Raw genomic sequence first — 27,408 nt, 5'->3', positions numbered from 1 at the left:
GCTGCTTTTTCAAATCCCCTGCTGTCAGGACCTATAGACTGTGTTCAGTTATGAGGTGGGTTCCTTGTTCAAAGCAACTCCTTCCCGCCCCTTCTCACTGATGTGATAGGTGGGTTCTAACATCAGTGGTTTGTAGAACGGGCTCTGTGTGCGTGTGTGTGCGTGAGTGTGTGTGTGTGCGCGAGTGTGTGCGCACGTGAGTGTGTGCATGTGTGCGCACGTGTGTGTGCGCGTGAGTGTGTGTGCGTGTTTGTGTGTGAGTGTGTGCGCGTGTGTGTGCACGTGTGTGTGTGCGTGTGTGTGAAGAGAGGAGAACAAATGAGAGAGAGGGCCCTGGTGGAGTGCCCAGACCACCGGAAAAACACCTAAAGGGCTAATTCACCCCTCGCCGCTGCCTGGCCAGGGCTCACACCCATGAGCCTGCAGTGTGGTGTCCCCCCCGCTGCCCCAGGATGCCATGCCGCTGTGGGAAGGTCAATTCCCATGTGGTGTTGGAGCACAGCTGCCTGCAAGACCAAGGGCTAAGATGCATGCTCCAGAGCCTTTACTTTCAGGTGAAGTGAAAAGGAAACCTGAGAGGTTTAATAATTAAGATCATCAGATTTCATCATTCTTCTCTTTTCTGCCCTCAAATAACACTGCAACTAGAGCCTGATGGAAATCCTTTCTGGAAATAACCCTAATGCAGACGCACCATGAAGAGCTCTAAGGCCAGGCTGGGGAGCTTGGCATTATTTTTAGGGTCAGTTATCTCAGGAAAAGCAGTAAGAGAAAATAGGTCACTGACAGCCTAACCCACCACAATTAAGAAAACCATGATCACATCAGTAGAGCAGTTTACACTTCTCAGAATCTTTTTTTAATCATGCTTTCATTTGTTTCTGAGTAGTTTTATTCCTCTAATGGAGAATCCCATCTAATTACTTGCTCACAAGACTTTTCCCGCCACTGAACACAACTGGGTTATCCAACCACACAGCATTGTGATTTCTCAGAAAATCTTCAGTTTCAGGTTTTCTGAAATCACTCCTTTTTTCTACAGTTTTCAATGTTGTTTCCCCTCCCATCCACTCCTCTCTCGAATTGCTGACACAGGTTGCCTTTTCTGCCCTTCTGTCAAGACTGCCCCTCTCTGTAGGTCCTCTCACCCTGTCAATTTAGAAGTCCTCACGTGTCTTAATTTTCCCCCAAGTTTAGAACACCTGCTTTGAAATACCTCTCTTAAAGGCATATTCATCTCCTGCAAAAGTTCTTTCTCTCCTGCCGACAAACATGTTGAATTTACTACAAGTTTAAGTAAATATATCCCAGATGACAACTTTCTGAATTTCAGATTTCTAAAATTTCTTACAACCTCTTGAAGATTTTTTACTTTAACGCTGTTACAGCAGAACTTCCCTGGGAATTCTAACTTGCGTTTTGACACACGTACTTTTACTTCCTCAGCTGTTACGCTGGACTCTACCACTTACTTCACTTCCCTTCATCTCAAAGCCCATTCCTGTCTATGTTCACAGTCTCTTCTCAGCCCCGGGCTCTCCTGACTCCGAGGCTTTTCCCAGCTGAGTGCACTCCGAGGCTTCCTTTCACCTCACGTGCTGTTTAGCCCTGAACACTGAAGTGCCAAAGCACTAAATTTGAAAGCATCTGTGTCCTCGTCAGACCTCACCCTCCTTCCTGAAACAGGGGCATGAGTTTCTCCGAGGCTCCCCATGCCTTCAGCCTCGGCGAGATCATCATCACTCAGAAGCAGGAGCCCAAGAGCAGCACACTAAAGAACAAGAGCAGAAACAGCTTGATCACGCCCACACTGACTGCTAACGCCCTCCAATTCTGCTCACTTGCTTTCTTTTCTGCAGTTTTTATTTGGGTTTTGTGATCTCTTTCAAGAAAAACTAAGTATACAGAAACATTTACGCATGAAGTGATATGATATGATATCTGGGATGTTGCTTCAAAATTATTTTGTGCAGAGGGGGAAGTGGGTAGTGATGGAGATGAGAGAAGATTGGCTGTGAGCTGAAAATTGTGGAAGTGATGGGTAGATAAATGGGTATTCGTTTTATTATTTTATCTACTTCTGTATATGTTCAAAATGTTCCACAATGATTTTTGGAAGAGATAATAGATAAAGTGCTCAGAGTGGATGGTCAAAAATGTCATTTCCTTTGCCAGGACCTGAGCAAGCGCTGCCCTTAAAACAGTGTCTCCCAGTAACTGGTCTCATCCTGCATCTCATCTTCTGCCAGGAGCAGGGGGCTGGGAGACAGTGGGCCTGGGCACACATGCAGGGAAGCAGCCGATGGCAGATCCACAGTCACCCTGCCCACACAAGTGTCCAATCTCTGAGCTCTTCAAGTCCCCCATGGGTGAGCACTGCTGACCTTATAGGAGGCTAAGATGTGTCTGGGTGGGCAGGGGGCTCACCCACAGGGCAGGGTGTAGAGAACCCCAGAGGGCCTGGGAGAAAATGTCTAGTGCTTTCATATCCTTGCCAGGGCAGACATAGAATTGCAACAAAAAGCTTGTTCTTGGTATTTTAGCAACTCCAATATGTCACTCTCTGGCTTTTGGTGCCTTTCTATCCCTTTCTGCTAAATCTCACACAGCCCTGGTTTCTCCACATGCATCTTTTCATCTTTGAAAATAGCAACTGAAAGCTTGCTCAACTATCTCCAAAACTCATGGAAACATGGAGGACACAGGGCCAGCCCTACTCCATGGGGTTTTTCTCCTCGATAGAGGCCACCTGGACTGTGCATGACACAGCCGTCCACACGTGTACAGGTGATCCTGGGAGGAAGGTAGGGTGAAATTTAGCTTACACTTTCCCAAACTAGGCCCCGCTCAGGCAGCTGCGCTACCCAGAGGGGCTGCAACGGGGCTCTCAACCCCTTCCTCTCGCTTATTGCTCCCCATTCTATGCGGAGCCAACAGAACATCCAACTTGCACACCTCCCTCCACTGGGCACCTCTTTTCTCATGGCCTGGTTTCCTGGTCCCTCTGTCTTTTGGGGCCCTCTTTTTATTTTCTTTTTTTGCTCATCTTAGCCTTGGTTAAACAGAGTTCTCTTGTGTGTTCTTTAATTCCCGCTGATCAGACCGCTGCTCCTGCAGGCCCCGTCCTCTCCCACCTGAAGGGTGCTACGCTGCCCAGACCAGCCCCTCGATCAAGGGCCCTGACCTCCAATCTAACCTGCACGTACACAGAGGTGCTGCCCCCCTGCTTAACCCCCACCTATGGACCACAGCACCCCCCAACCTGACCCCATGCTCACCCTGCCACCTGCAGCGTCCCCAATCGTCCTTCTGCTCTGCATAGGCCCTATAGCCACCGGCCCCAGCTCCCACATCCAGTGTACCTATTTCGATTTGCAAATGCTTAAAAAAACACAGAAGATGACACATTTTATATTTGGGGATAATTTTAGACTTACACAAAAGTTTTAAAGATAGTACAAAGAGTTCTCATGTTTCCCATACTGTTAACATCGTTTTGACAAACATCATTGCCATGGAGTGTCTGTCAAAACTAAGAAACCAGCATTGGTCGTTGATGTTTATTCAACTTGTTTTTAAACAAGAAAGTCTGAAACGGAGCAAGTAGGCAAAGTCACGCCCGGTGCTGTGAAGAGGAATGGCTGGCCAGAGTGTATGCTCTGGATTTCTCTACACTGAGGGTGGAATGATGAAGAGGCTTTCAGCACACGCTGAGGTGGCCTTTGGTGGCCTCAAGGGAGCCCAAGGTCCCAACTTCTGTCCTACAGGCTGGCACCCACAGCCTTCACCCTGGTAGAGACTGTAACTTCACAATTTGATCCCAGAAGGGACTGTGAAAGGAGTCAGGGGAAGAAAAAGAAGAAACAACATCTATCATACAGCATTGCCTCAAAGGCTCACCTGCCAAGCAGAAAACACTTTCTACTAAAAGAGAAGATAGGTAAAAGGAATTAGGAACTGTGCACTGTAGGTCTCACTCCAAGGAACAATTTATCAGTGCTGTAGAGCTGTCAGCTGCTGACATGATAAGGAATAACACCAAATGAATAATGTTTCCTCCAAAACCTACTCCTTTAATTACAAGCCTCTTCTTTCCAGAAGAGAGACAGAAGATGCAGAAACACCAATTTCATGCACTTGTGCCTGAATAATGTCTCCATGCTGCTTTTTCCAGATGGCGACCTTCTCACTGGAGGGACTAATGATGTGGGCATATTTAGGGAAAAACCAATAACGGAGTCTTTAACCTTCAACAACAAAAAGCGTGTTGTACAAAATGTTCCTTGGGATACATTATAAAATATCAATTACATTGCTCACTGAGGTGTAATCAGCTGTAATAATCAAAATTAATTTTTAAAAATAATTAAACAGACCCCAGGGCAAATAGTTGCTGCTCGCATGCTATGACATCACAGTGTACATATGTACCTGAGAAGTTACGCCTTCTGTTAGCAACAAAGGCTAACAGCGAGGCTGCGTGAGGGGCACGGGGTCTGAGGTTGGCAAGTTCCACCTCAGCCAGGGATAGGGAGCTCCATGCACGTCCCTGCGCATTCTTTAAGAACCTTCTATGTACCAGGCACTGTGCCCAGCTCAGACTGAGGTGCTGGAATAGGACGCTGCTAAGCAAAGCTGCAGTTCACTTTTAATATTAAAACGTAATCCTCTTTGTTTCAGAACAATTCGTCTTTAAAAACTCCACAAGCTACAAAGTGCAGAAAGGATAAATAAATCAGGGTGAAGGTAAAATAGGGCTCAAATAGGAAGGAAAAAGCCAGGGAGATGGGTGTGTGCGAGTACACAGTTTGCAGAGATTTATGCCACTAGGTGTGTGCAGTTACAAGAGCTGGGCCATGCTTATCTATCTGAGCTTCTGAGTATCCAGATCAAAGAGGAAAACAACAGTGACAGAAGTCCTGCTGTTAATGAGTTGCTGTGGAAAAGCACAGTTCTTCCTGGGGCTAACAGCTGAGGGTGATACCCCCTAGGGCCTCCCTCTCTGCACCTTAGCCCGGCCACACTGGCCTTCGTGGCCCTCGGACACCTCAGCACATGCCTGCCTCAGTGCTTTTGCCTGGCTGTCCTCTCTGCTTGACCACTCTTCTCCGGAGACTCACCAGGCACGTATCCTTCCTTATTTCTCTGCTCCTACAACCCCTGCCAAAGAGGGCTTCTGACTACCTCCATCTCAACCCCCTGGCACCTGTCTCACCACCCTCTCCCAGTTACCCTGCTTATTTTTCCCTCGTTGCAGTTAGCACTCCCAACATTTATGAATTTATTTATCTGTTAATTGTCAATCTTCACTCCCTAGAAAGCAGCCTCCATGAAAGCGGAGAATATGTCACTTTTTCTCTCTTCTATGAACTCAGAGCTTAGAAAAAGGAAGAGGATACAGACTCAACACTTAATATTTGTTGAGTGAATGAATGAATAAATGAATGAATGAGACCTCAATTGGTATAGAAGCATCTTCAACTGCCTGCCTTCACAAAAAGAGAGAGCTAGTTTCAAATATTCTTTTTTCCAGATCTCTCAGTGAGCCAAGAGTGAACTGTGATAAGCCATTTGTGAACATACATGGCTCCAAATATTGTAGCTTATTCAGCTTCTTTCTTATCTGGAAACTTTTTTCAGATAAGCTGGTTCTCAAACCATCTCCCTGAGACTTGGAGGCAGGTGAGCTGAGCCAATGACATGGGAGGGCAGGTGGCACTGGAAGAGGCAGCATCAATAGCCTACAAGGGTTCCCATAAATTGTGTCCCAGCCATCCTTTGCCTAGCTCCCAGCCAGACTGACCTGACCTCCCAGGGACAATGCTAACATGGGTAAAGTCAAGGGAAATGGAGCTGGGCTGCTCCTCCACAAATGGCCCTGGTCAGAAACAGGTGTGTGGGCACAGGTGGGGATGCTCCAGCTCCCAGGGCTTGTGAACCTCTGTCCTGTGGGGGATGGTCTTCCCCTTGGCAGAGAGAGCTAGAAGGTAGAATGAAATGTTGTAAACTGTCTTCTATTTCTAAAGCACTTGCAGTTTCCAAGTGCTTCCACATATTCTAATAAACAACACATTTCCAGGTGTAAGTTCAGGAATCGCGGCTCCGAGAGGTTATGGAATGGCCTAAGGTCATGGTTGGCAGTAGAGATGGGAGATGTTATCTTCACTATGCCACCTCCTGGCTGCAAAGCCCTTGATTTTATGAAACAGGGCTAATACTAGCTGTGGGATACAGCTGTTACAATCTAAGTGATGCACCCAGTCAGCCAGTGAGTCTGTCGACAAACTTCCTGAGCAGTGTCTTCTATAAGCCAGCACTCTGAGCACACAGCCTACTCTGGGTCTGAACAACAGGAGGCCAGCCAACCCAGTCAAGCTCATTTTCTGCCTTCCCTTCTATGTTTGGGATCTTTCTCCATATGCCCTAAAGCCTATTGTTCTGGAAGCTTAGGAAAAAGAAACTGTCCTTCCCTTGGTTGTCTGGGCAGTTGCAGGACGCCCTTCACTCCTCTTTTGTCCCCAATACCTGATGACAGTGCCCTTCCCCATCAGTCACTGACCACAGTAGACCACAGATACATGGGGACAACAGGGCCCAGATACTGAGCAGATGGGATTTGGAGCCAAGCTCACTTGCCAAAGTTAAGTGGGCAAAGAACTCCAATTGAGTAATGTGTCTATCAACCATCTACTCTACCTCCCTGGGGAGCCCTTTCCCACAATTTCCCATGGTTACTTGCCCCATAGTGAAGGTAAGGAGATACAGACTCAGAGAAGTTAAGTAAATTGCCCAAGGTCTCCTGACCCTAAGGCCAAGTCCATTGAATGACGGCATTCACTGCCTCTGAAGATAAGTCAATGACCCCAGTATGAGAATAAATGTCAGATGTGTTTTCCAAAAAGAGCCTACAGGCTCTTTCAGAACCTTCCCACCTCCCCACCAGGAGATGAGTATATTTCCCTCCCCTTGAACCTGGGTAGAACTTCGTGTGTGTCTCACCCAAAGGAACATGGCAGAGCTGGTGCTGCACGGCATCCGAAGGGGGTCAGGGAAGACGGCGTGGCTCTGCCTGGCTCTCCCTCTCCCTCCTCATCCTCATCTCCATCCTCATTCTCCTTCCCCCTCCCTGTAGAAATTAGCCCTTGACGCCTGCCCATCAGGGACACATGGAGAAGCTGTATGTAGGTATTCCAACCTACAATCTCAGCTAAGGTCTCAGACTAAATCCAGCAGCAACCACTGGATGGGTGAGTAAGTGAGCCTTCTTATGATTCCAGGGAAGGCCCAGACGGCATGGAGTAGAGCCCCGCAACCCCTGCTATGCTCCAAATTCCGTACTGCAGCATCCAGGATCACAAAAAGTCATTGTTGGTGCCACTGAGTTTAGGACAGTTTCTTATGCACTTTCAGAGAAATGGATTGGAAACCCCCAATGGCTCAGCCCCACACAGTCAAGAGGGTCCAACACTACATCTCCCAGTAATAGCATCAGCGTCTCTGTCCCCATTTGCTGAGCCCACACACGCAGCTCCCACTGAGCCATGGGCAAGTGCTCTCTGAGCACATCTGACACAAAAGGAGAATGGAAACAAGGATCACTTTTGTTTTTAATGCCATCAGGACCACCTGCTCTTGGCACTCAAGGGGCCCGTTTTCATTTCAAGTGAAAGCCGGCCCAAGCCCCGGCTCCACTAGAGGTAGCCTCAACCTGGAAGCCACATGCATAGCCTTAAAGGTTCAGAAGAACAAGGAATTAGATTCTGTCTAGTGAGAACACAGAGAAGACAGGACTCATAGACCTTGTGTAAGGAAAAGGGACCTGGGCTCACCTCTGTCTTGCACTCGGGGTCCTTGGCCTGCCGCCCAGGCATCAGCCTCATGGCTGAGGACAAGCTTCCACTCCACGAAGTGACTTTGCTGTGGTGTCCCACATTCGAGCGGCTGGCCAGTGATTTCTTTTCAGATGCTAGGACAGGGAAGCAAAGACTGTCAGAGATGAAGTTGAGAGAACACACACACTTTCCACAGTTGGCTTGGCTTTCAAAGGACCAGCCAGGGACTCGAGCCCAGTGTACCTGCCTCCAGGCTACAAACTCACACTACTGTCTTCTGACTGAGACACGCAGTGTGGGTTTTGGGGTCACTAGTCCTCGCTCAGACTCCTCGTTGGGCAAGTTAGCTAAAGTTCCTAAGCTTCAGTGTCCTCTTCCTGTAAAATGGGATTAATAGTATCTAACCTCATTGTGGTGTCATGAAGAGTAAATAAGATTACATACAGGTCCCGGAAAACAGAAAGTTTTCAATATACAGTTGTTGGCAAAAAGAGAGCCATTTGCAAGCTTTAAGGTCCACCCCACCATTTTATTCCATGACACGTGCATGGGTGTATATGCCCTATTTTATTGAACTTTTCCCTGAAATGGAATCTGACATTCTGACTTCAAATTGTACATGTACTTGTATATACATAGTATGTATATATATATATATATATATATATATATATATATATATATATATATATATATATATATTTGCCAGAGCTAATTTGGAAAGCCAGTGAAATAAAGGTGCTACACCACTGGGCAGTCTGGGACAATATACATGGCAATAACTCTTAAACCACTGCGAATATTATGATGCTAAAAGAGTTAAAAGAAGTACATGAGCCATAATTTGACAGCAATGAACTCTTTAAAAACAAAGGTAAACCATCACTCCCCCAACTGTGTTGACTAATATGAGCGTAAAAATGTTGAGTCACTGATAGAATGCACGGGACATTAATATCTTTAGAACGAAGACTTTCTGTTGGAACATAAAGAACCTGAGGCTCCAGGTCACTGCGTGACTTAGTGGCAAGGTTTCAAAGCTGGTAGGTAAATCAGGGCAGGACCTAGAACCCCAGGTTCCAGAGCCCAGGCTGGAGCCCTAAAAGGGTGGCCCTTCAATCTAAGAGATTACTACACTCTACTTGCTCGGTTGGCACTTCTTGCCTTCCTTTCACCTAAGATGCAAAGCAGCATGCATTCTTTGTGAGCAAAGACTCATGAGGTTTCAGGGGTATAAATCACACCCACCAAGGGGATGAGAGGGAAGGTCTGGCTGGAAAAGGCTCTGAACCCCAAGTGGAGCCTTGGGAGAGTCCGGCTCTATGAGTCCCAGAAGTTTGGCCCCCGGAGCCCAGTAGACAGACCTAGGTAATGCTGCCAGGCCTTGAGCACTGTCTCCTCCCAGAGCGGGGTGACCTCTTCAATCTTTACTTCTCTCTCCCCAGGTTTTACAGAGAGATCAATCTTGAAGGTGTCTTCCAGCTCCTGCCGCCTCTGCGCCACCAGCTGCTGCCAGAGAGTCCGCACCGTCTTTTGGATGTTGTGCTGGACTAAGAAGAGAGAGCACGTCACATAATCAGGATGACTCAGTACTTCTCCCAGAGAGGGCCAGGGATGGCATCTCCTGGCTGATTTTATTCACATCCTTCTCGAGATAATCCTCGCTTTGCAAGCTCCAGCCAAAACCCAGTCAGTACATAGAGCCACAGGCCAATGCCAATGCTACCAACATCTACATGAGCTGGCTTCCCACCCCCAACCACCCCCGATGCCCCTGCTTCTAACTGCCCACCACCAAGTCCTGCCTGCCTCACCTGTCTTGACCTGGGAGTCATGAAGAATGGGTCTAGGGAACTTCTTTCTCCCACCTCCCAATTCTATTCTTAGATATCAGAGAGATACCTGTGCGAGCTCTAGGGAACCAAATAGCTTCCCCACAAAGCTCCTTCCAACCTACATTTTATATTGGCCACTCAGAGGAATGGACACCCAACCCAAGAGTGTGCCCATAGGCCCAGGACACAAATCAATCCTCTTTCCTGGCCCTGGACCAAGCTTTCCACAACCCACCCATCTCAGGGCCCTGTATTTGCCCAGATATGGACAAATCTTTACCAAGCCAATTCTGCCTACTATGCCTCACAACTATAATCCCCTGTTCAGTTGCCTAATTTCCCTCTGATCTTGGACCACTCGGTACCCACTGTGGTACCAGTGTATACAGTCTATTTATCTCACCCTAGGGGGATGGACATTGCTCAGTTCATTCTACTAGCCAAGTCCCCAAATGCTAATGTCCACGTTGTTATTACTGTGTCACAGTAAACTTTAAACTCGTATGTTTTTTGAGCACTGGCTTTGGGCATCTATCTGCCCAGAAAACAGGACGTTGTGTGTACTGTCTAGTATCACAGAATGTCACATGGTAAATGGTAGCAAACCAAAGTGGTGAAAGAAGATCTGCTGAAGGCTCCCAGACCAAGAGGGAGCAGTCTCTCCAACAAATGGATCTGGATGCTTTTTCTTTTTTTTTTCCTTTTTTTACAAATTGCCAATCTCTTTAACTTGATTTTAAAGCAAATCTAAGAATAAACTCCATTAAGCCAAAAATCTCGTAAAAGAAATTAGTTTATTTATCCCATTCCCATTTTCTAGGGAAGAAAGCTGGGAGCTAGGTAATGCCTTACACTGGGTGAGATAGCATGCTGATTTTTGTATCTAGTGGTCCAAAGGAAAATTCAAGAGGCCACCTGGAAAGTGAAATCAACTTATAGTGAGGTCCTTGAGGGTTTTAGTAGGAACAGCAAGTCCTCAGTCTGACCAAGTCCCATAGAAATCTCGCTTCTCCCATCTCTGCATCCCTCCTTCCATTCCGTTGTAAATATAGAAAGGTCATTCTAATTTTATTCTCTACCTCGTTACCGCTCAATACTGCTACATTATTCTGGCGTTCCTAGGGCCTCTTTTGGCCTTTGAATAGTTATTTCCTCATCTTGGGAAAGATAAACTGAAGAATGCAACCCTAGAAGTTATCAGTATCTATCTACTTCCCCCAAAATAAACAACAACAAATAAAATGTACCATCACTCAAACTTGGGAAATCGTCCTCTCTTTTTTCTCTCACTTCTTCACTGGGAGAAAGAAACACTTGATGATACGGAGTCATTCTAGGTTTGGGTTCCAATCCAAACCCTTCTGGATAACTGGAAGACAAGAGATTTGTCACTATGAAATCCAATTTCTTTGGGATTATGCCATTGTTCTTTATTACACATAATCATCCTCCAAACTCAGTACATATCAATATGGAAAAACTGTCTAATCAAGTTTAAGCAAACAGCTCATGACAACTTCCATGACAGATACAATATAATAGCATTCTGGAAAATAGGAAAAATACTTTCCTTTTGTTCCTATTTTATTAAAACCAATCCATGTTCCCAGCAGACCCCCCTGAAACCTCTTCTGGGTTCCCCAGCATCAGAACTGGTCATTTCTTTCTGCAGACTCCCAAACCATTGAACAAGTCTGCCTTTGTTTGGCACTGATCTCATCCCACCTGGAATGGGGCCAGGGCCAACCTCCTGGGCCTGCAACCTATGCAAGGTCCACACTCAGAAGGGCCCATGTTTGGAGCTTTCTATTACACTCTTGAAATTCAGAACAATTCTTTAACAAGGGACCCTTATTTGCATTTTTCTAGGGCCCCACACATCTGTAGCTAGTTCTAATTAGGGCGCAGTGGTTTCCATATTAGGTGCTGCATGAGTTCCAGGGTTCCTAGTCATGTTAATATCCCTGTGCCCTCTTCTTGGGGCTCCCTCAGCCAACCAAGCAGAATATGAACTCAGTACATGTTTGTAGATTGAACCAAAATGACAAACAAGGAAATGAAAAAAGAGAGCATATAAGAATGTCCATTATTGAAAGTTCTAGAATGCAATCCCTTTGGATTTTGGAGTCCATTTTGCTAAATAGAGGGCTCCCAGGAGGGTGGAACTTCAAGCCCACCAATCAAATGACATTTCGTTCTTCTTACCTATGCTTTCAGTATGGATAAGGCCTAATTCTTGAAATACAGGAAAAAAAAAAAAAAAAAAACCTCCCAATTTAATCGATACACTGAAATTGGATTCTTTTATTTCAAACAAATTAAAAGGCAAGTGCCTCCTCTGGGCTAGGAGTGTTTTCCAGTGCTTCCCAGAGAGTAACTTTAGTGTTCTGTAATGTTCAACAGTAAACTTGACAGGATTTGTGGGGTTTTTTACCCCAGTAATGAAACATAATTTTACTGGTATAAATACAATCAAGAAAAAGGACAAGAGCAAAGTGTAATATCCCATAGTCCTCCCTTCCTCTACACTCAACCTGGCTCTCAATTAATGAGATAAGATGCGTAGGCAGTGTGAGGCCAAAGCACCGACTGGCATTGAGTGATATATACACACTGCCACACACAGAGAGGAAGTGCACAGATGCAGAGAAATCTAACATATTTTCAACTTGGGACTTCAAGAAAAGGATTTAAATGAGATTAATTTCTTTCACTTGTATTTCACACACAAATGTATTTATGGATGTTATTTTATATCATAAATTGTGTGTATTTTTTTCTGTAAGCAAAAATCATTCCTGGTTTGCATAACACAACTTAGTATATATTTTTCCATTTATTGTATTTATCAAATGTTAATATTTCTGACATCTGCCTGCATCGTAAAATCAATGTGTATATTTAATGTTGGAGTTGTCAGTTTTCTGCCCCAAAACTAAATCAGTGAAGATTCTTATAACCTGAGAATTGTAGAAACAGGATACATTATTATTTCATGATGATTCTAGCTGCTCAGTCAGATGGATAAGTTTGAGGACATTTACTATCAAACATTGCACATAATTTGGACAACCAGATAAAAGAGTTGTATCATTTATATTGACCTCAATAAAGTGTCCCTCTGAAGCTTTCTTGTCTGCACTGAACACTGGCGGGGCAAGGAAACAAAAATGTGGGCAGCTCTTACCTCCTTTCTCTGAGCAGTAACAGACAGTGCATGAGACACAGGAGGAAGCTAGAGTTGGAGTTATAGGTGGCAAAGATAATGTCCCAGTGTTCCCGTAGAAAGTCCAGGATGCTGAGAAGGCTGAGGCATTCGGAGAGGGACTGCTGGGGCTTGGAGAGGCAATAAAGAATGACTTTATTTAAACTACTGTATAAAGCACTGATGACAGTGTCCCTTTGAAAAGAGGCATTCTCGATGACCTGTGTCATAAAAGAAACACACACATACAAAAACATACTTGTGAACACTTTACGATTATAGATGCTGACCCAGTTAACTGTGAAAATGATATGATCTCAATCTCTTCTGTATTTCAAAAAGTGGTATGATCTAAAATTCAAATAGGATAGTTTTCCTCCACCTTTGAGCTTCTATTAAAATGAATGATCATAGCGGCACGTCAAATTGTTGGATTTACCGAACGTGACAACTGGAGGTGGACACTAAAGAGGAAAGTTAAATAAGTTTTTTGGAGCTCAGGACCCTTTTGGCCCTTCCTTTGGTGATGAGGAATAACAATAATTAAGGTTAAAACAAAAATCACAAGAAAAACCCAAAGATGGTGTGTAGAGTCTTGGAGGGGGCAGAGCTCAGGGGCCAGCACAGGGGACCATGGCTCCCGACCACTGAGACGGATTTAAGGTGGCCTGAGGTGAGAGCCTGCAAGGCACTCAACAGCCACCAGGTGTTGCCTGGGCCACTATTCTCCTGCCTCCCACCCATCTCAGATACTGTTTCCAGGAAAGCTGGCAGGCTGGTCTGCACACACTACACAGCCAACAGCATGTCCTGCAGACACTCTGTCAGTCAGCCGGAGCTTCCACACCACGATAGCCAGCCTTGCGCGCTTACCACCATGATGTGCTCTGTGATGAAGAGAAGGATGTGTCTGGGGTCTGCTGAGAACATCCCACTGTACAGCTTCTCCACCAGCTTCTGGGTGAAGTGGGAGATATTCGCATGTGGAGGAGAGGCAGCCTCTGTGTTTGGCTGACACTCTTTACTACCTAAGGTGGAATAAGGAGACAGACCGAGTTTGAGAAATCATCAAAGTCAGAATGACCCTCTCACAACATTCTCCAAGCCCCTCTTGTTAACCAAGCACATATCACTCAACTCTGTATTCCCCATTGTAGCCCTCTGTATACCCCATTGCTCTAAAGATGGGGTCTTACATACAGGTATCCAATGAACACACATTTATTCAAAATAAATTGATCTTGAAACATCTAGTTAGTGATATAAACCAAGTGGGGAGGAAGGATGTGTGGGCAGTTTTTCTTCCAGTGGCCACGTAGAACGAAGGTGAAGGAAATTTTAGATATAAGGTAAATAGAGAGGCTGTTGTAGTGATCCCCGAGACCCCGCTGCTGCGGCAGGCTTAGGACAAAGCTGCGCTCTGGGTTATCAGTCTGTGCTCACCAACACTGGGCATTGTGCACAGACGGGGAGGTGATGATCTCGGCTAATTCTGATAACAACTCTCTGAGTTGCCACGATTATAGTCCTCACTCACAAGCTCGGGCACCTGGCCAGTCATACCACCACCCAGGGACATAGCCACGATCAGAACTGGGCCCACCACCTCTACTCTACACACTTCAGGTCCTCCACAAGAAAGATCAATAGTCAGGGTCTCTGTGTTGTGGGGCAAAGAGGAGTTCAGAAAACAAGTTGTCTCGCTGAGGATTCTGGGGCTTAGAAAACACAGAAAGGACTTTGCTTAATCTTGTTGGGAAGGTACAGCTGACCTGGAACTAAGTCTTTTCAATGAAGTTTCAATCTGAACTTCTTAGGGGTAATGGCAGCATCTCCATCCAGGTTCATTCATTTAAGAAAAATGTGTTGTGCCAGGCATCCATGCAAAGAGTAAGAAGCTGAGCACAGGAATGTTGAATTCCAGGTGACATCTTGACTTCCCTCATGGGAAGAGGACACAATTCTACTGAAGGTAGAGAACTGGTTTTGGCAGAAGGACTTTCTGTCTCCAAGTGGCCCAACAATGGCAAAGGTGTCATGGAAAGAAGCAAGCATGTCTTCCCTGGGGCCTCCCGGAAGGGTCACTGAGCTCTGGTTGCAGGTTCGTGGCGGAACCGACGCCTTGGTGGCTCCTAGAGTGCCCACAGCACTAAGGCCCAGGCTTCCCCTAGAAGACTGGCACCAGTGGCTGGTGGGCACACCGGCCTTCCTGCTCAGCTGTCACAGCTTTATGTCACAAACAGTGAGGAGCAAGCCACCCCCCACTCACCTCCAAGCACCGACATGTCACCTCCACTCATCACATGAAATATTTCCATGGTGGAAAGCAGGACTGCAGACTGGAAGTCTCGCTTCTGCTGGCTGGTGGCATTGTCTGGAGAAGCCTGGAAGCACACCCAGCACTAAGACAGCAGCCACATGGCTCACGTCCCCTCAGTGCCTACTGGGGTCCTTGCCTGGCCTGTATGCCACTACCATCATGCTAGCAGCATGGGCTGCCAACACCTCACCACTACCCCTTCTCCAAGGCATTGCCCTCTGCTGACCAAGGTGCTGCACCCAGGAGGCGATGCGCGTTTCCCAGGGAGAGAAGGCTAGTGGGGGTGGCCCACAGATAATAACCACCTGGCAAGTGCCTCCACTGAAAGGACAGCCACCAATAATTCACTTCTATACCATCTCAGGCTCTGCTTCTAGGGACCTGGCTAAAACCTGCCCTCATCCACCTATTCACTCGCTGCTGGTATGTTCCCTGTTCTGCCAGTGCCTGCAGTTCCTGGAGGACGAGGCTCCCTCCCCCAATATCACCAAAGTCCCAGGAGATGCTCTTGACCGCCAGCCAGTTGGCATCTACAGACCTAGGCAAGCTCTTGCAAGAGATCGGCCCTCAGGTCTCCCTACACATACCGCACTCTCACGGAGCCTGTGCCCTCCCAGGCCCGCTCCCATATCACATGGCCCAACAGCACCCTTCTACTCACCTCCAGGAGCACTTCCAGTGGCAGCCACTGCTTGGGGCTGGGAGCTGCAAGCAAGAACTCCCTCAAGAGGAGCTGCATGAACTTCCTGAGATGTCGCCGTGTGGGATGTGACTGGACAGGAGCCTGTAGACCCTCCACAATGCTGTCTTCTCCAGCCTCAGGTCCGAAACTGCCAGCATTCTGGGCAGACTCAGTGGTAACTCCCTCAAAGACAAGAGAACCCCAGTATGAGCACCTGCCCTGCCCCAAAACGCTTTCACATCTATCTCTGAGGTGTGCACGAGTGGGAATCTGGTCAAACCTATTAGCAGGTAAGGAAATGGAGGGTACACAGAGGTAGGCAACTTGCCCAGAGCCTCATGGCTCATTAAGGGGCCTGCTGTGGTCCCTGAACCTGACAAAGGTGGCAGTCACAGAAAGAAGCTGAGCATGGAGTACTCAGCTGTGACGCCCAGAACGTGTTCTGGGCAAGGTGCTTCCCCTCGGAGCCACAGCTCCTTTCAGTCGAATGGCGACACTACAAAGGATAACACAAAGACGTGTGAGGACACAATGAAAGGACAGAATGTGCCACCATGCCTGGCCCTGGTGTCTGGTCAGAAAGCCGGTCCCACTTCTGGAAGAGCCCTCACCTTTACTGCCTCCAGGCTCTGCTGATGTTAACAGGTAGGATCCTCAGGTGTAAAGAGGAGAAGGACTCAGCAGGTCCTAGCATCCAAGTCCCTGAATCACCTTGGCCTGCACATTCTCGTTTATATATTTATAAAAATATTGGCAGATAAATGAGACTGGCATCACCAACCCAGCTACATCCAAAAGGACACAGAGATGCCAGGAGGCCGAATGACACACCCAAGGACATGTAGCCAGGGACTCCTGACTCCTGGCTGATGAACTTTCATGCGTGTTCATCTGTTGGCACCTCCCTTTGCTCATTCATAAAATTAATGCAGCCATTCTTAATTAAGCCATAAAATGAATTTAATGGCACCTAGGGAGGTGGTGACTGCATTAATTAGCTCCACGCAGCCTTGACTGGAAAGATGCCATATAAATTCACAGCAAATCGAAGGCTTTTGGCCACCAGCCTTCTTCATGAAGAGGGTCTGCCACGTTTTCTGTGCAGCAAAGGTTTTTTGGAGCTGACTTGGAGCTGGGACAAGGCAAGGAAGTGTGGAGATAAGCACTTTGGAACTGGAGACAGGAGCCCCAAGACAGGGCTTAGCTCCTCTGAGGTCAGCTGGGGAGGTGACTTTGGGCCAGACTCTCCCCCGGGCAGAAACATTGAGTGTGGGGAGGAAGAGCCCTGGGTCAGAGTGTGTTCCACCTGCTCGCGGGCAGCCAGCTGGAACCTCATCTCAGCAAATGGGGAGCCTGACCTGCTGTGCAGGGGTTGAGGTGGGGATCTGGGCTAAGAATGTCTGACTTCATTGTCCTGGACCCCTGCAGAGGGTCTGCTGTAGGAGGTGGTCAGGGGCAGCCCGTGGGACTGTCTGTCCTCGCCGTGTGGCCTCTGAGCCCAGGGCCCCGCCTCCACCCCCGCCAGTACGTCTTTCTTCTTTGTTCTTACTTTCGCACTGTTATTTTACTTGATATGAACCCATCAAACCATTTTATCTTTTTTGCAAATCTTCTAGTCTTTGTGTTTAGTCTTCTTATTAAAAACGAATTTCTCTTAAATTTTATTTGGCCACTTAATTTTATTTTAAACTGATTGTGATAGAAAAGAAGTGGGCTTTGGGGTGAGAGCATGGGGTGGGGGTAGAGAAGAGGCTATTGAAAGAGATGGTGAACTCTAAATCTTAGCTTTGTCACTTATTCATCACGTAACCCATGGTGTATTTCACTCTCTCAACCATTTGGTGACATAGGTCTTTGGCCCCCGCTAAGTCCGGAGGACACTGGTGGGCACCACTTCACCACTGAGCATCCCCTTCCCCAACTAACACACTCCACCTGCGGAGGGCACCGGTTAGCGTCTGTGAAGCACCTGGCTCAGGACTGTGGGAGGTGTTCCATCCATGCAGGCTGTCACCATGGATATACTTCCAGAAAAGATTAGCTAAAAGACCACGTTCATGCATCCACTGGTCGTTTACCAAATAATTGCAGAGCAAACGCTAAATGCCTGCCTGTGCTTGGCCTGGCTTCTAAACCCTCTCCTCACCATTGTCTGCCTTTTACCATGTTCTTTTAGCTGCTGTCACCAATTTGCAGACAGGTGTCACCAGCTCACGCTCCCTGTTTGGGTCTCAGCTCCCTACACCGCCAAGGAGAGGTGATAAGCCAGTTTCTTCCCTTCACACTGGTCCTCACCTGCTCCTCTTAGCTCCCAGACTCTCTTAGATCCCTGAGCCCCATGGACCTGCTAGGATTGGCTCTCGGTCTCCAACTCAATCACGTCTCTTCCCATAACCCCTTCTCTAAACCCCACCTCATCACACCTCGTCCTCAAGACCCAGCCAGACCCTCTGCTGTCTCAGCCACCCTCTGACTGCCAGGGGTCCGAGTTATGGCCTGCAAACAGGATGAGGGTCCTGAGAACAAGAGGCAGAGAGAGACACGCTTCCAGTCCCCCCACCCCCACTGGACGGGTGCACTGCCACAGGCTTCCTGGGATGGAATTTGTTGTTCCACATTATCAGTGGGAGGGTATTCATGTAGAATTGGACTTGACCTACCATCGAATTTCTCATTACTGAAATCTCTAACAACTCAAAAAAATTACGAATCTCAGAGTTGAAAATGACTTCAAGCTACATCTCAGCAGAGAAAGAAAAAATTACCCAAGTTGTTTACTTACTGTTTCAGCTAAGTTACCTTCAAATGTATTTTAATTTGGGGAGGGGGGAAGAATTTTGCCCTTTGCGCTTGATGAAGTAAGACACTCACCCCTGCTCTCACTGGGTAGGGTGTTGGCATGTCCTACCTTGTGTATTCCCAGGGGGAAGGTGATGATGGCCAAGGTCTGCAGGAACTCTGGGGCCTGCCAGGCTGGGTCCTGGGGGTAGGTGCTGTGCACAAGGCCAAGGAAATGCAGCACGCTGTCCGGGAAGGTCCGTTCCCAGGCGCCGTCTCCACGACCTGTCAGGGGCTGAGCATACACGTCATGAAAGGCGTGCAGTGCAGGGAGCCAGAAGATTTGAAATCGAGGCAGAACACCTCCTTTCAGAGACTCTCAACCAGACACCTCATTGCAAGACCCCCTAAGACTGTGGGTTGCCACAGGTACTGGTCATCAATTGGGCAAGGGTTCTACATGTGCAGGCATTGTTCCCAGATTGTCACATGTACTCCTCACCTCACAACAACCCTCTGTGGTAGGTCCTCTATTTACCCCTATTTTACAGATGGGAAGACAGAGGCACAGAGAGGTTCAATAACTTGCCAAAGGTCACCCAGTGGATAAGGAGCAGAGCCATGAGTTGACCCCAGGCAATCTGGCTATAAAGTCTGCCTGTCTTCCCCATACTGCCTCTGTGTGATTGGTCATGGCCTTGTGCTGAAGGAACTTGCCAATCAGCATCAAACCCAGCCTTCCCCAGCCCAGTGCTTATGCTCCTGGCTCTGGACCCTGTCCTGGCTGACATCTGGACAAACCCTGCCCAGGGGTGGCAGAAACTGACGAACCCCTTCCCCACCAGCCAGAGGTGTGGAATGGATCACGTTGTATTGAGCTGATAGCCAGTGTCCTGAGGGAACCTGTGCACCTGTGTGCCCCCAAACCGTTGCCTGGCCTCGGCCACACAGCGGAGCCTCCATCCTGCTACTGCTCAGCTTTCTTGACCAGCTCCGCCAACTTACTCTGGACACTGACTCGAGCCCCAGTATGTCCATCTGCTGCCTGAGGTCCTGCTCTAGCCTAAATGGACAGTCTGGAACTTTAAAATTCACCAACCCTGCATAGCCACGCTAAGAACTAGACTAAGTGACAGCCTACTCCTGCGGATGTCATAGGTGGACGTCGGGTCTCCTTTTGGCCAGTTACTCAGCCCTAGCTCCTCCCATCTATGGCGTCCTCATTCCCCCACCAGCCTGCCTCAACTCCTGGCCCCATGGGCATGAGTCAGGACATCCTGGTTACCAAGTAGCTATCAAGTGCCGGGAAGGGAGCCTCATACTAGAATACTCAAACCTAATTGTCAAAAAGGCAACGTGCGTGAGACGATTAGAGAGCGGTTTAAAATCTCACTCACAGGATCCTACGAGGGTTTGGTGTGAGCTGAGCAGGCAAGCAGAGAGAAACTGCTTCTGAAGTCCCCTGCATCTGGCTTCCCCACTAGGTTCGTACAACGTGATATCAGATTTCCAGGGGAGTATCAGACGCTGAAGTTCAGAGAGTGTTTTCTGTAGTCGGCCTGGTTCAAATCCTGCCTCTCCCTCCAATTAACGGTCTAGCTTTGGACTGTTCTTTAATCTCACTACCCTCTGGTCCCAATTCTATAAAACAAGGATTGTAATGTGACCCATTTCATAAGGTTGTTGTGAGGATTGAATGGGACATTTTAGTGCTTCGGGCTTATTTTCTCAGTGACTAGCACAGGGTACATACAGAAGAAGCTGGAAGATAAGATCAGATAGAGGACTTGGACTTCTGGAAGAGGAATTTGGATTTTATGCACTGAAAAACCAGGACCCCCAGAAGGTTTTTAGGCATGGCAGTGACCTGGAATGTAATGCTAATGCTTGGACACACCTGCCTCCGCCATGCCCTTGCTCCATGACCTTGCCTGAATGAGTTAATCTCCATAGCTACAGTTTCTACATTTGTACAATAGAGACAATGCTGTCTGTTTCAAAGGATTTTTGCACACAGCGAAATGGCTAACATCTAAAAAACCGACAATGCAATACATTGGCAAGGATGTGAAACACCTAGAAACTTCCCAGGTTAAGAGTTGGTGAAAGTGTAAGCTGGCACTTCACTTTGGAGAACGATTTGGCAATATCTACCAGTGCTAGTCATGTGTACAACTTATGATCCACAATTTCACACCTGGGTATATTTCCAACTCATATACCCACCCAAAGATATGTACGTAGCAGCTTTATTCATAATGTTTCCAAATGGAGACAACTGAGAATAGATAAATAAATTGTGATCAATTGTCACAATAAAATACTATTCAACAATGAAAAAGAATGTATTACTGACATATACAAAATCATGAGTGGATCCCACAAACATAAATGATGAGTGCAAGAAGTCATATGCAAAAGAGTATATACTGTACGACTCCATTTATATCAAGTTCAAGAACAGGCAATCTAAGTCTGGGTTACCACCGGACAAAGGAATAATGTCAAAGAAAGTAAAGTTCAAAGTTAATAATCACGTAAGTAAGATAAAATAACTATTTGAAAAAGATATGTTAGTTATTCACTACAATTGAATTTCTAGTATTTTTCTCTTATCCTTCCAGTTTTTGCCATTTATATTTTGATGCTTGTCTACTGTATTTAGTAAATGATGCTTTCCTGATAGATATCTTCATCGAACTAAAACAATCTTCGAGTGAATTTGCTTCTGTTATATGTTTGTTAGATCCTAGAAGGTTGGGTCTTGTTCATTAACCAGTCTAAGAGTCACATCTGTAATACACCAGTTAACCATTTTATGCTTGATATTATAATGTAAATGTTTGGTCTTATTTTTACTTCTCTTAGCATACTATTTATTTTCTTTATTTTAAATGCTTTCATTATTCCTTTTGTTTGCTTTTTAACAATAATATTAATTGATTAGAAAGGTAACAGACACCTTATGCTGCAAACAGAAAATACACATTTTTGGGCAGCCAGTTTCCTCAGTGGTTAGAGCGCAGTGTTCATAACACCAAGGTTGCCGGTTCGATTCCCATATGGGCAAGTGAGTTGTGCCCTCCACAACTAGATTGAAAAACAAGGATTGACATGGAGCTGATGGGTCTTGGAAAAACGCTGTTCCTCAATATTCTCCAATAAAAATTTGAAAAATGAAAGAAAAGAAAATACACATATTTTTCTGGCACCCAAAAATTAATTGCACATTAGGCCTACAATGAAACCATGAATAAGTTCTCCAAAGATGGAAAGTATACAGATCACATGCTCTGACTAGGATAAAACAAACTTGGAAATAGATAACACCAATAAAAAAAAATTTAAAAAATTAATGTTCAACCACATGGACATTGAAAAATGAGTCCAAAAGTTCTTGAAAACTGCAATCACAAAAATTCTAGAAAACAACAAAAAATGAAGATGCCAAATGTCAAAATCTTAGAACTAGCCAGAAAAAAAAAATCAAGAGAATGATAATATATCTAAAGTTCATTCTTTAAATAAATCCACAAGTACTCGGCTTTTTAAGTAATGGGAGAAGTGGGGCAAAGAGAGAGTATAAACTTATAAATTAGGAATAAGAGTACAGCATAGGGAATAGACTCAATGGAATTGTAACAGCTACCATGTTTCCCCGAAAATAAGACCTAACCAGAAAATAAGCCCTAGTATGATTTTTCAGGATGACGTCCCCTGAACATAAGCCCTAATGCGTCTTTGAGAGCAAAAATTAATATAAGACCTGGTTTTATTTTCGGGAAACATGGTATATACGATGTCAGAGGGGTAGTAGATTTGGGGAGGGGGTTATCACTTTGTGAAAGGTGTAAATGTCTAACTATTACATTGTTTTGTACACCTGAAACTAATTAAAAAAAGAATTAGAAAGGGAAAATAATAACACAAAAAATTAAATGAATTAAAAGAGACCATTTGTGAAAACTGAACAAATGGGAAGATTTTTTTTTTTTAATTAAATTTATTGGGGTGACAATTGTTAGTAAAATTACATAGATTTCAGGTGTACAATACTGTATTACATCATCTATAAATCCCATTGTGTGTTCATCACCCAGAGTCAGTTCTCCTTCCATCACCATATATTCGATCCCCCTTACCCTCATCTCCCACCCCCCACCCACCGCCCCCGTTACCCTCTGGCAACCACTAAACTATTGTCTGTGTCTATGAGTTTCTGTTTCTCATTTGTTTGTCTTGTTCTTTTCTTGTTTTTGGTTTATATACCACATATCAGTGAAATCACATGGTTCTCTGCTTTTTCTGTCTGACTTGTTTCGCTCAGCATTACTCTCTCAAGATCCATCCATGTTGTCACAAATGTTCCTATATCATCTTTTCTTACTGCCGAATAGTATTCCATTGTGTATATATACCACAACTTCTTTATCCATTCATCTATCGAAGGACATTTTGGTTGTTTCCATGTCTTGGCCACCGTAAACAAAGCTGCAATGAACATTGGAGCACACGTGTCTTTATCTCTAAATGTTTTCAGATTTTTTGGGTAGATACCCAGAAGAGGGATTGCTGGGTCATATGGCAATTCTATTCGTAATTCTTTGAGAAACCTCCACACTTCCTTCCATAACGGCTGCACCAGTCTGCATTCCCACCAACAGTGTATGAGGGTTCCTTTTTCTCCACAGCCTCTCCAACATTTGTTATTGTTTGTCTTGTTGATGATAGCCATTCTGACTGGGGTGAGGTGATATCTCATTGTGGTTTTGATTTGCATTTCTCTGATGATTAGTGATGTTGAGCATTTTTTCATATGTCTATTTGCCATTTGTATGTCCTCTTTGGACTATATGAAACTTAAAAGCTTCTGCACAGCAAAAGAAACCATTGACAAAATAAAGAGGCCACCAACTGAATGGGAGAAGATTTTTGCAAACAGTGCCTCCGATAAGGGGCTAGTATCCAGAATATACAAGGAACTCATGCAACTCAACAACAAAAAGACAAACAACCCAATTGAAAAATGGGCAGAGGACTTGAAGAGACATTTCTCCAAAGAGGGAAGATTTTTTAAAAATATGAATTACCTAAACTATATCAAGGAGACATTTAAAACCCGAAACAAAGCAATAATGGAAAAAATTCAGGCCCAAGAAGTTTCATTGGAAAAATTTAAATAAGAACCATGTATCTAACATCTTCTCTTTTTTATTATTAGTTTCAGGGGTACAAAACAACATAGTGATTAGATATTTACACACCTCACAAAGTGATAACCCCAAGTCAAGTAGTCGTATGACATCACACACAGCTATTACAATACCATTGACTGTATTCCCTATGCTGCACTTTACATCCAGTGACTATATATTGTTTAATTATAGTTGGCATTCAATATTATTTAGTATTAGCTTTAGGTGTGCAGCATAGTGGTTAGGCATTTATATAATTTATGAAGTGATCCCCCCGATAAGTCTAGTACCCATCTGACACTACGCATAGTTTTTATAATATTATTGATTATATTCCTCTGACTGTATTTCAAATCCCAATGACTATTTTGTAACTACAAATTCGTACTTCCTAATCCTTTCACCTTTCTCACCCATCCCCCAAATTCCCTGCTATCTAACAACCAACAGTTTGTATCTACCGTGTTTCCCCGAAAAGAAGACCTATCCCGAAAAAAATCCCCAGTTAAGATCTCAGCCAGATGGACGCATTTAGTACGTTATGACAATGTTCCAGAAGAAGACAGAACTGTATTTGAATAAATGTAGATTGTTGTATATGAACAAATAAGACATCCCCTGAAAATAAGCCCTAATGGCACAAAAACTAATATAAGACCTGGTGTTATTTTCAGGGAAACAGGGTATGAGCCTATTTCTGTTCTGTTTGTTCACTTATTCTGTTCTTTAGATTCCACATATAAGTGACATCATATGGTATTTGTCTTTCTCAGTCTGACTTAGTTCACTTAGCATAATACCCTCAAAGTCCATTCATGTCATCTCAAATGCTAAGATTTCATTCTTTTTTATGCCCAAGTAATATTCCATTGTATATATGAACTGCATAATTTTTATCCAATCATCTATTTATGAGCACTTGGGTTGCTTCCATATTTGGCTATTGTAAATAATGCTGCAATGAAATAGGAGTGCATATATCTTTTCAAATTCGTGTTTTGGATTTCTCTGGATAAATACTCAGGAGTGGAATTGCTGGGTCATAAGGTAGTTCTATTTTTAATTTTTTGAGGAACCTCCATGCTGTTTTCCATAGTGGCTCTGCACCAATTTGCAATCCCACGAACAGTGCACAAGGGTTCCCTTTTCTCAACATCCTCACCAACACTTGTTTGTTGATTTCTTGATGATGACCTTTCTGACAGGAGTGAGGTGGTATCTCATTGTGGTTTTTATTTGCATTTCTCTGACAATTAGTAACTTTAAGCATCTTTTCATGTCTATTGGCCATCTGTAGGTTCTCTTTGGAGAAATGTCTGTTCAGGTCCTCTGTCCGTTTTTAACTGCATTGTTTGTTTTTATGGTTGAGTTATGTGAGTTTTTTATACAAATTTTGGATATTAACCCCTTATCAAATGTATCATTGGTAAATATCTTCTCCTATTCAGTAGGATGTCCTTTCATCTTGTTGATGGCTTCCTTTCCTGTGCAAAAACTCTTTAGTTTGATGTAATCCCGTTTGTTTATTTCTTCATTTCTTTCCCTTGCCCGAAGAGATGTATCAGTAAAAATATTACTAAGGGTAATATCTGAGAGTTTACTTCCTCTATTTTCTTCTAGGAGTTTTACGGTTTGGGGTCGTACATTTAAGTCTTTAATCCATTTTGAATTTATCTTGTATATAGTGTAAGACGGTGGTCCAGTTTCATTTTATTTTTTGCATGTATGTATCCAGTTTTCCCAACGCCATTTTTTGAATGGACTGTCTTTACCCCAAAGTATATTCTTGCTTTCTTTGTTTGCTGTTCTTTTTCCAATTCCCTAAAGTATAAAATTAGATTTTATTTGAGATTTTTCTTGTTTCTTTAGGTGAGATTGCATTGCTATGAATTTCCCTCTTAGGACTGCTTTCGCTGTGTCCCACAGATTTTGGGTCATTGTGTTTTTATTTCCATTTGTCTCAAGGTGTCTTTTGATTTCTTCTTTGCCCTCATTGTTGACCCATTCATTAGTTAGTAGCATATTATTTAGCATCCATGTGTTTGTGTGTTTTTCAGGGGTTTTTTTTTCCTTTATTTGATTTCTAGTTTCATACCACTGTGGTCAGAGAAGATGCTTGAGATGATTTCAATCTTTTTTTTAATTAAAGTTTATTGGGGTGACAATTATTAGTAAAGCTACATAGATTTCAGATATACAATTCTGTAATACATCATCTACATATCACGTTGTGTGTTCACCACCCAGAGTCAGTTCTTTTTCCATCACCATATATTTGATCCCCTTTACCCTCATTTATCACCCCCCTCCCCCATTATCCTCTGGTAACCACTAAACTATTGTCTGTGTCTATGAGGTTTTGTTTCTTCATTTGTTTGTCTTATTCTTTTGTTGTTTTCAGTTTTATATACCACACATCAGTGAAATCATATGGTTCTCTACTTTTTCTGTGTGACTTATTTTGCTTAGCATTACAATCTCAAGATCCATCCATGTTGTCGCAAATGGTACTATTTCATCTTTTCTTATGGCAGAATAGTATTCCATTGTGTATATATACAACTTCTTTATCCAATCATCTATCAAAGGACACTTTAGTTGTTTCCATGTCTTGGCTACCGTAAATAAAGCTGCAATGAACATCGGAGCACGTATGTCTTTATGGATAAATGTTTTCAGAATTTTTTGGTAGATACCCAGAGGGATTGCTGGGTCATATGGTAATTCTATTTGTAATTTTTTGAGGAACCTCCACACTGCCTTCCATAACGGCTACACCAATCTGCATTCCCACCAACAGTGTATGAGGGTTCCTTTTTCTCCACAGCCTCTCCAACACTTGTTACTATTTGTCTTGTTGATAGCCATTCTAACTGGGGTGAGGTGATATCTCATTGTGGTTTTTATTTGCATTTCTCTGATGATTAGTGAAGTTGAGCATTTTTTCATATGTCTATTGGCCATTTGTATGTCCTTTTTGGAGAAGATTTCAATCTTCTTAAATCTATTGAGATTTGTTTTGTGGCCTAACATGTGATCTACCTTGGAAAATGTTCTGAGTCATTTAAGGCAGCTCTTCCTTGTTGATTTTCTTTTTTTTGGTCTGGAAGATCTGTCCATTGGTGTCAGTGGGGTGTTAAACTCCCCTACTATGATTGTGTCGCTGTCGATCTCTATTGACCTTTATGCTGGTCAGTATCTGTTTCATATATGCAGATGCTCCTACGTTGGGTGCATAGATGTTCACTAGGGATGGATTGATCCCTTTATCATTATGTAATGTCCTTATTTGGCCGTTATTATGGTCTTCATTGTAAAATCTATTTTGTCTGATTTAAGTATTGTCCAATTGTAAGTACCCCAGTTTTTTTCTCATTTCCATTTGCATGAAATATCTTTTTCCATCCCTCTACTGTCAGTCTACGTCTCTAATGTCAGTCTAAATGATTAGAACATTTAATCCATTTACATTTAAAGTGAGCATTAATAGGTACATAGTTATTGCCATTTTATTATTCACATTTTTTATCTTCTTTTGTTTGTTTGTTTTCCCTTCTTCTT

The 27,408-nt window shown here is 44.4% G+C and overlaps 1 protein-coding gene across 4 annotated transcripts in view; it reads right to left on the bottom strand.

Annotated features, from left to right (window-relative positions):
- Nucleotides 1-27,408, bottom strand: part of WDFY4 (WDFY family member 4) — a 324,112-nt gene that overhangs the window by 143,910 nt on the left and 152,794 nt on the right. For all 4 annotated transcript variants that reach the window (XM_074337248.1, XM_074337250.1, XM_019730128.2 and 1 more), the window contains 8 exons: nt 18,783-18,947; nt 15,854-16,057; nt 15,142-15,256; nt 13,746-13,900; nt 12,855-13,093; nt 10,915-11,036; nt 9,197-9,382; nt 7,830-7,966 (listed from right to left, as the gene is read on the bottom strand). In XM_074337248.1, the coding sequence (XP_074193349.1) occupies nt 7,830-7,966; nt 9,197-9,382; nt 10,915-11,036; nt 12,855-13,093; nt 13,746-13,900; nt 15,142-15,256; nt 15,854-16,057; nt 18,783-18,947 (1,323 nt within the window). The remainder of the gene's footprint in view (nt 1-7,829; nt 7,967-9,196; nt 9,383-10,914; nt 11,037-12,854; nt 13,094-13,745; nt 13,901-15,141; nt 15,257-15,853; nt 16,058-18,782; nt 18,948-27,408) is intronic.

This window comes from Rhinolophus sinicus, linkage group LG07, assembly GCF_036562045.2.
Source record: "Rhinolophus sinicus isolate RSC01 linkage group LG07, ASM3656204v1, whole genome shotgun sequence".
NCBI classification, from domain to species: Eukaryota; Metazoa; Chordata; class Mammalia; order Chiroptera; family Rhinolophidae; genus Rhinolophus; species Rhinolophus sinicus.
Note: the sequence above shows the minus strand (reverse complement) of the source record. Positions and strands in the feature narration are given on the sequence as shown.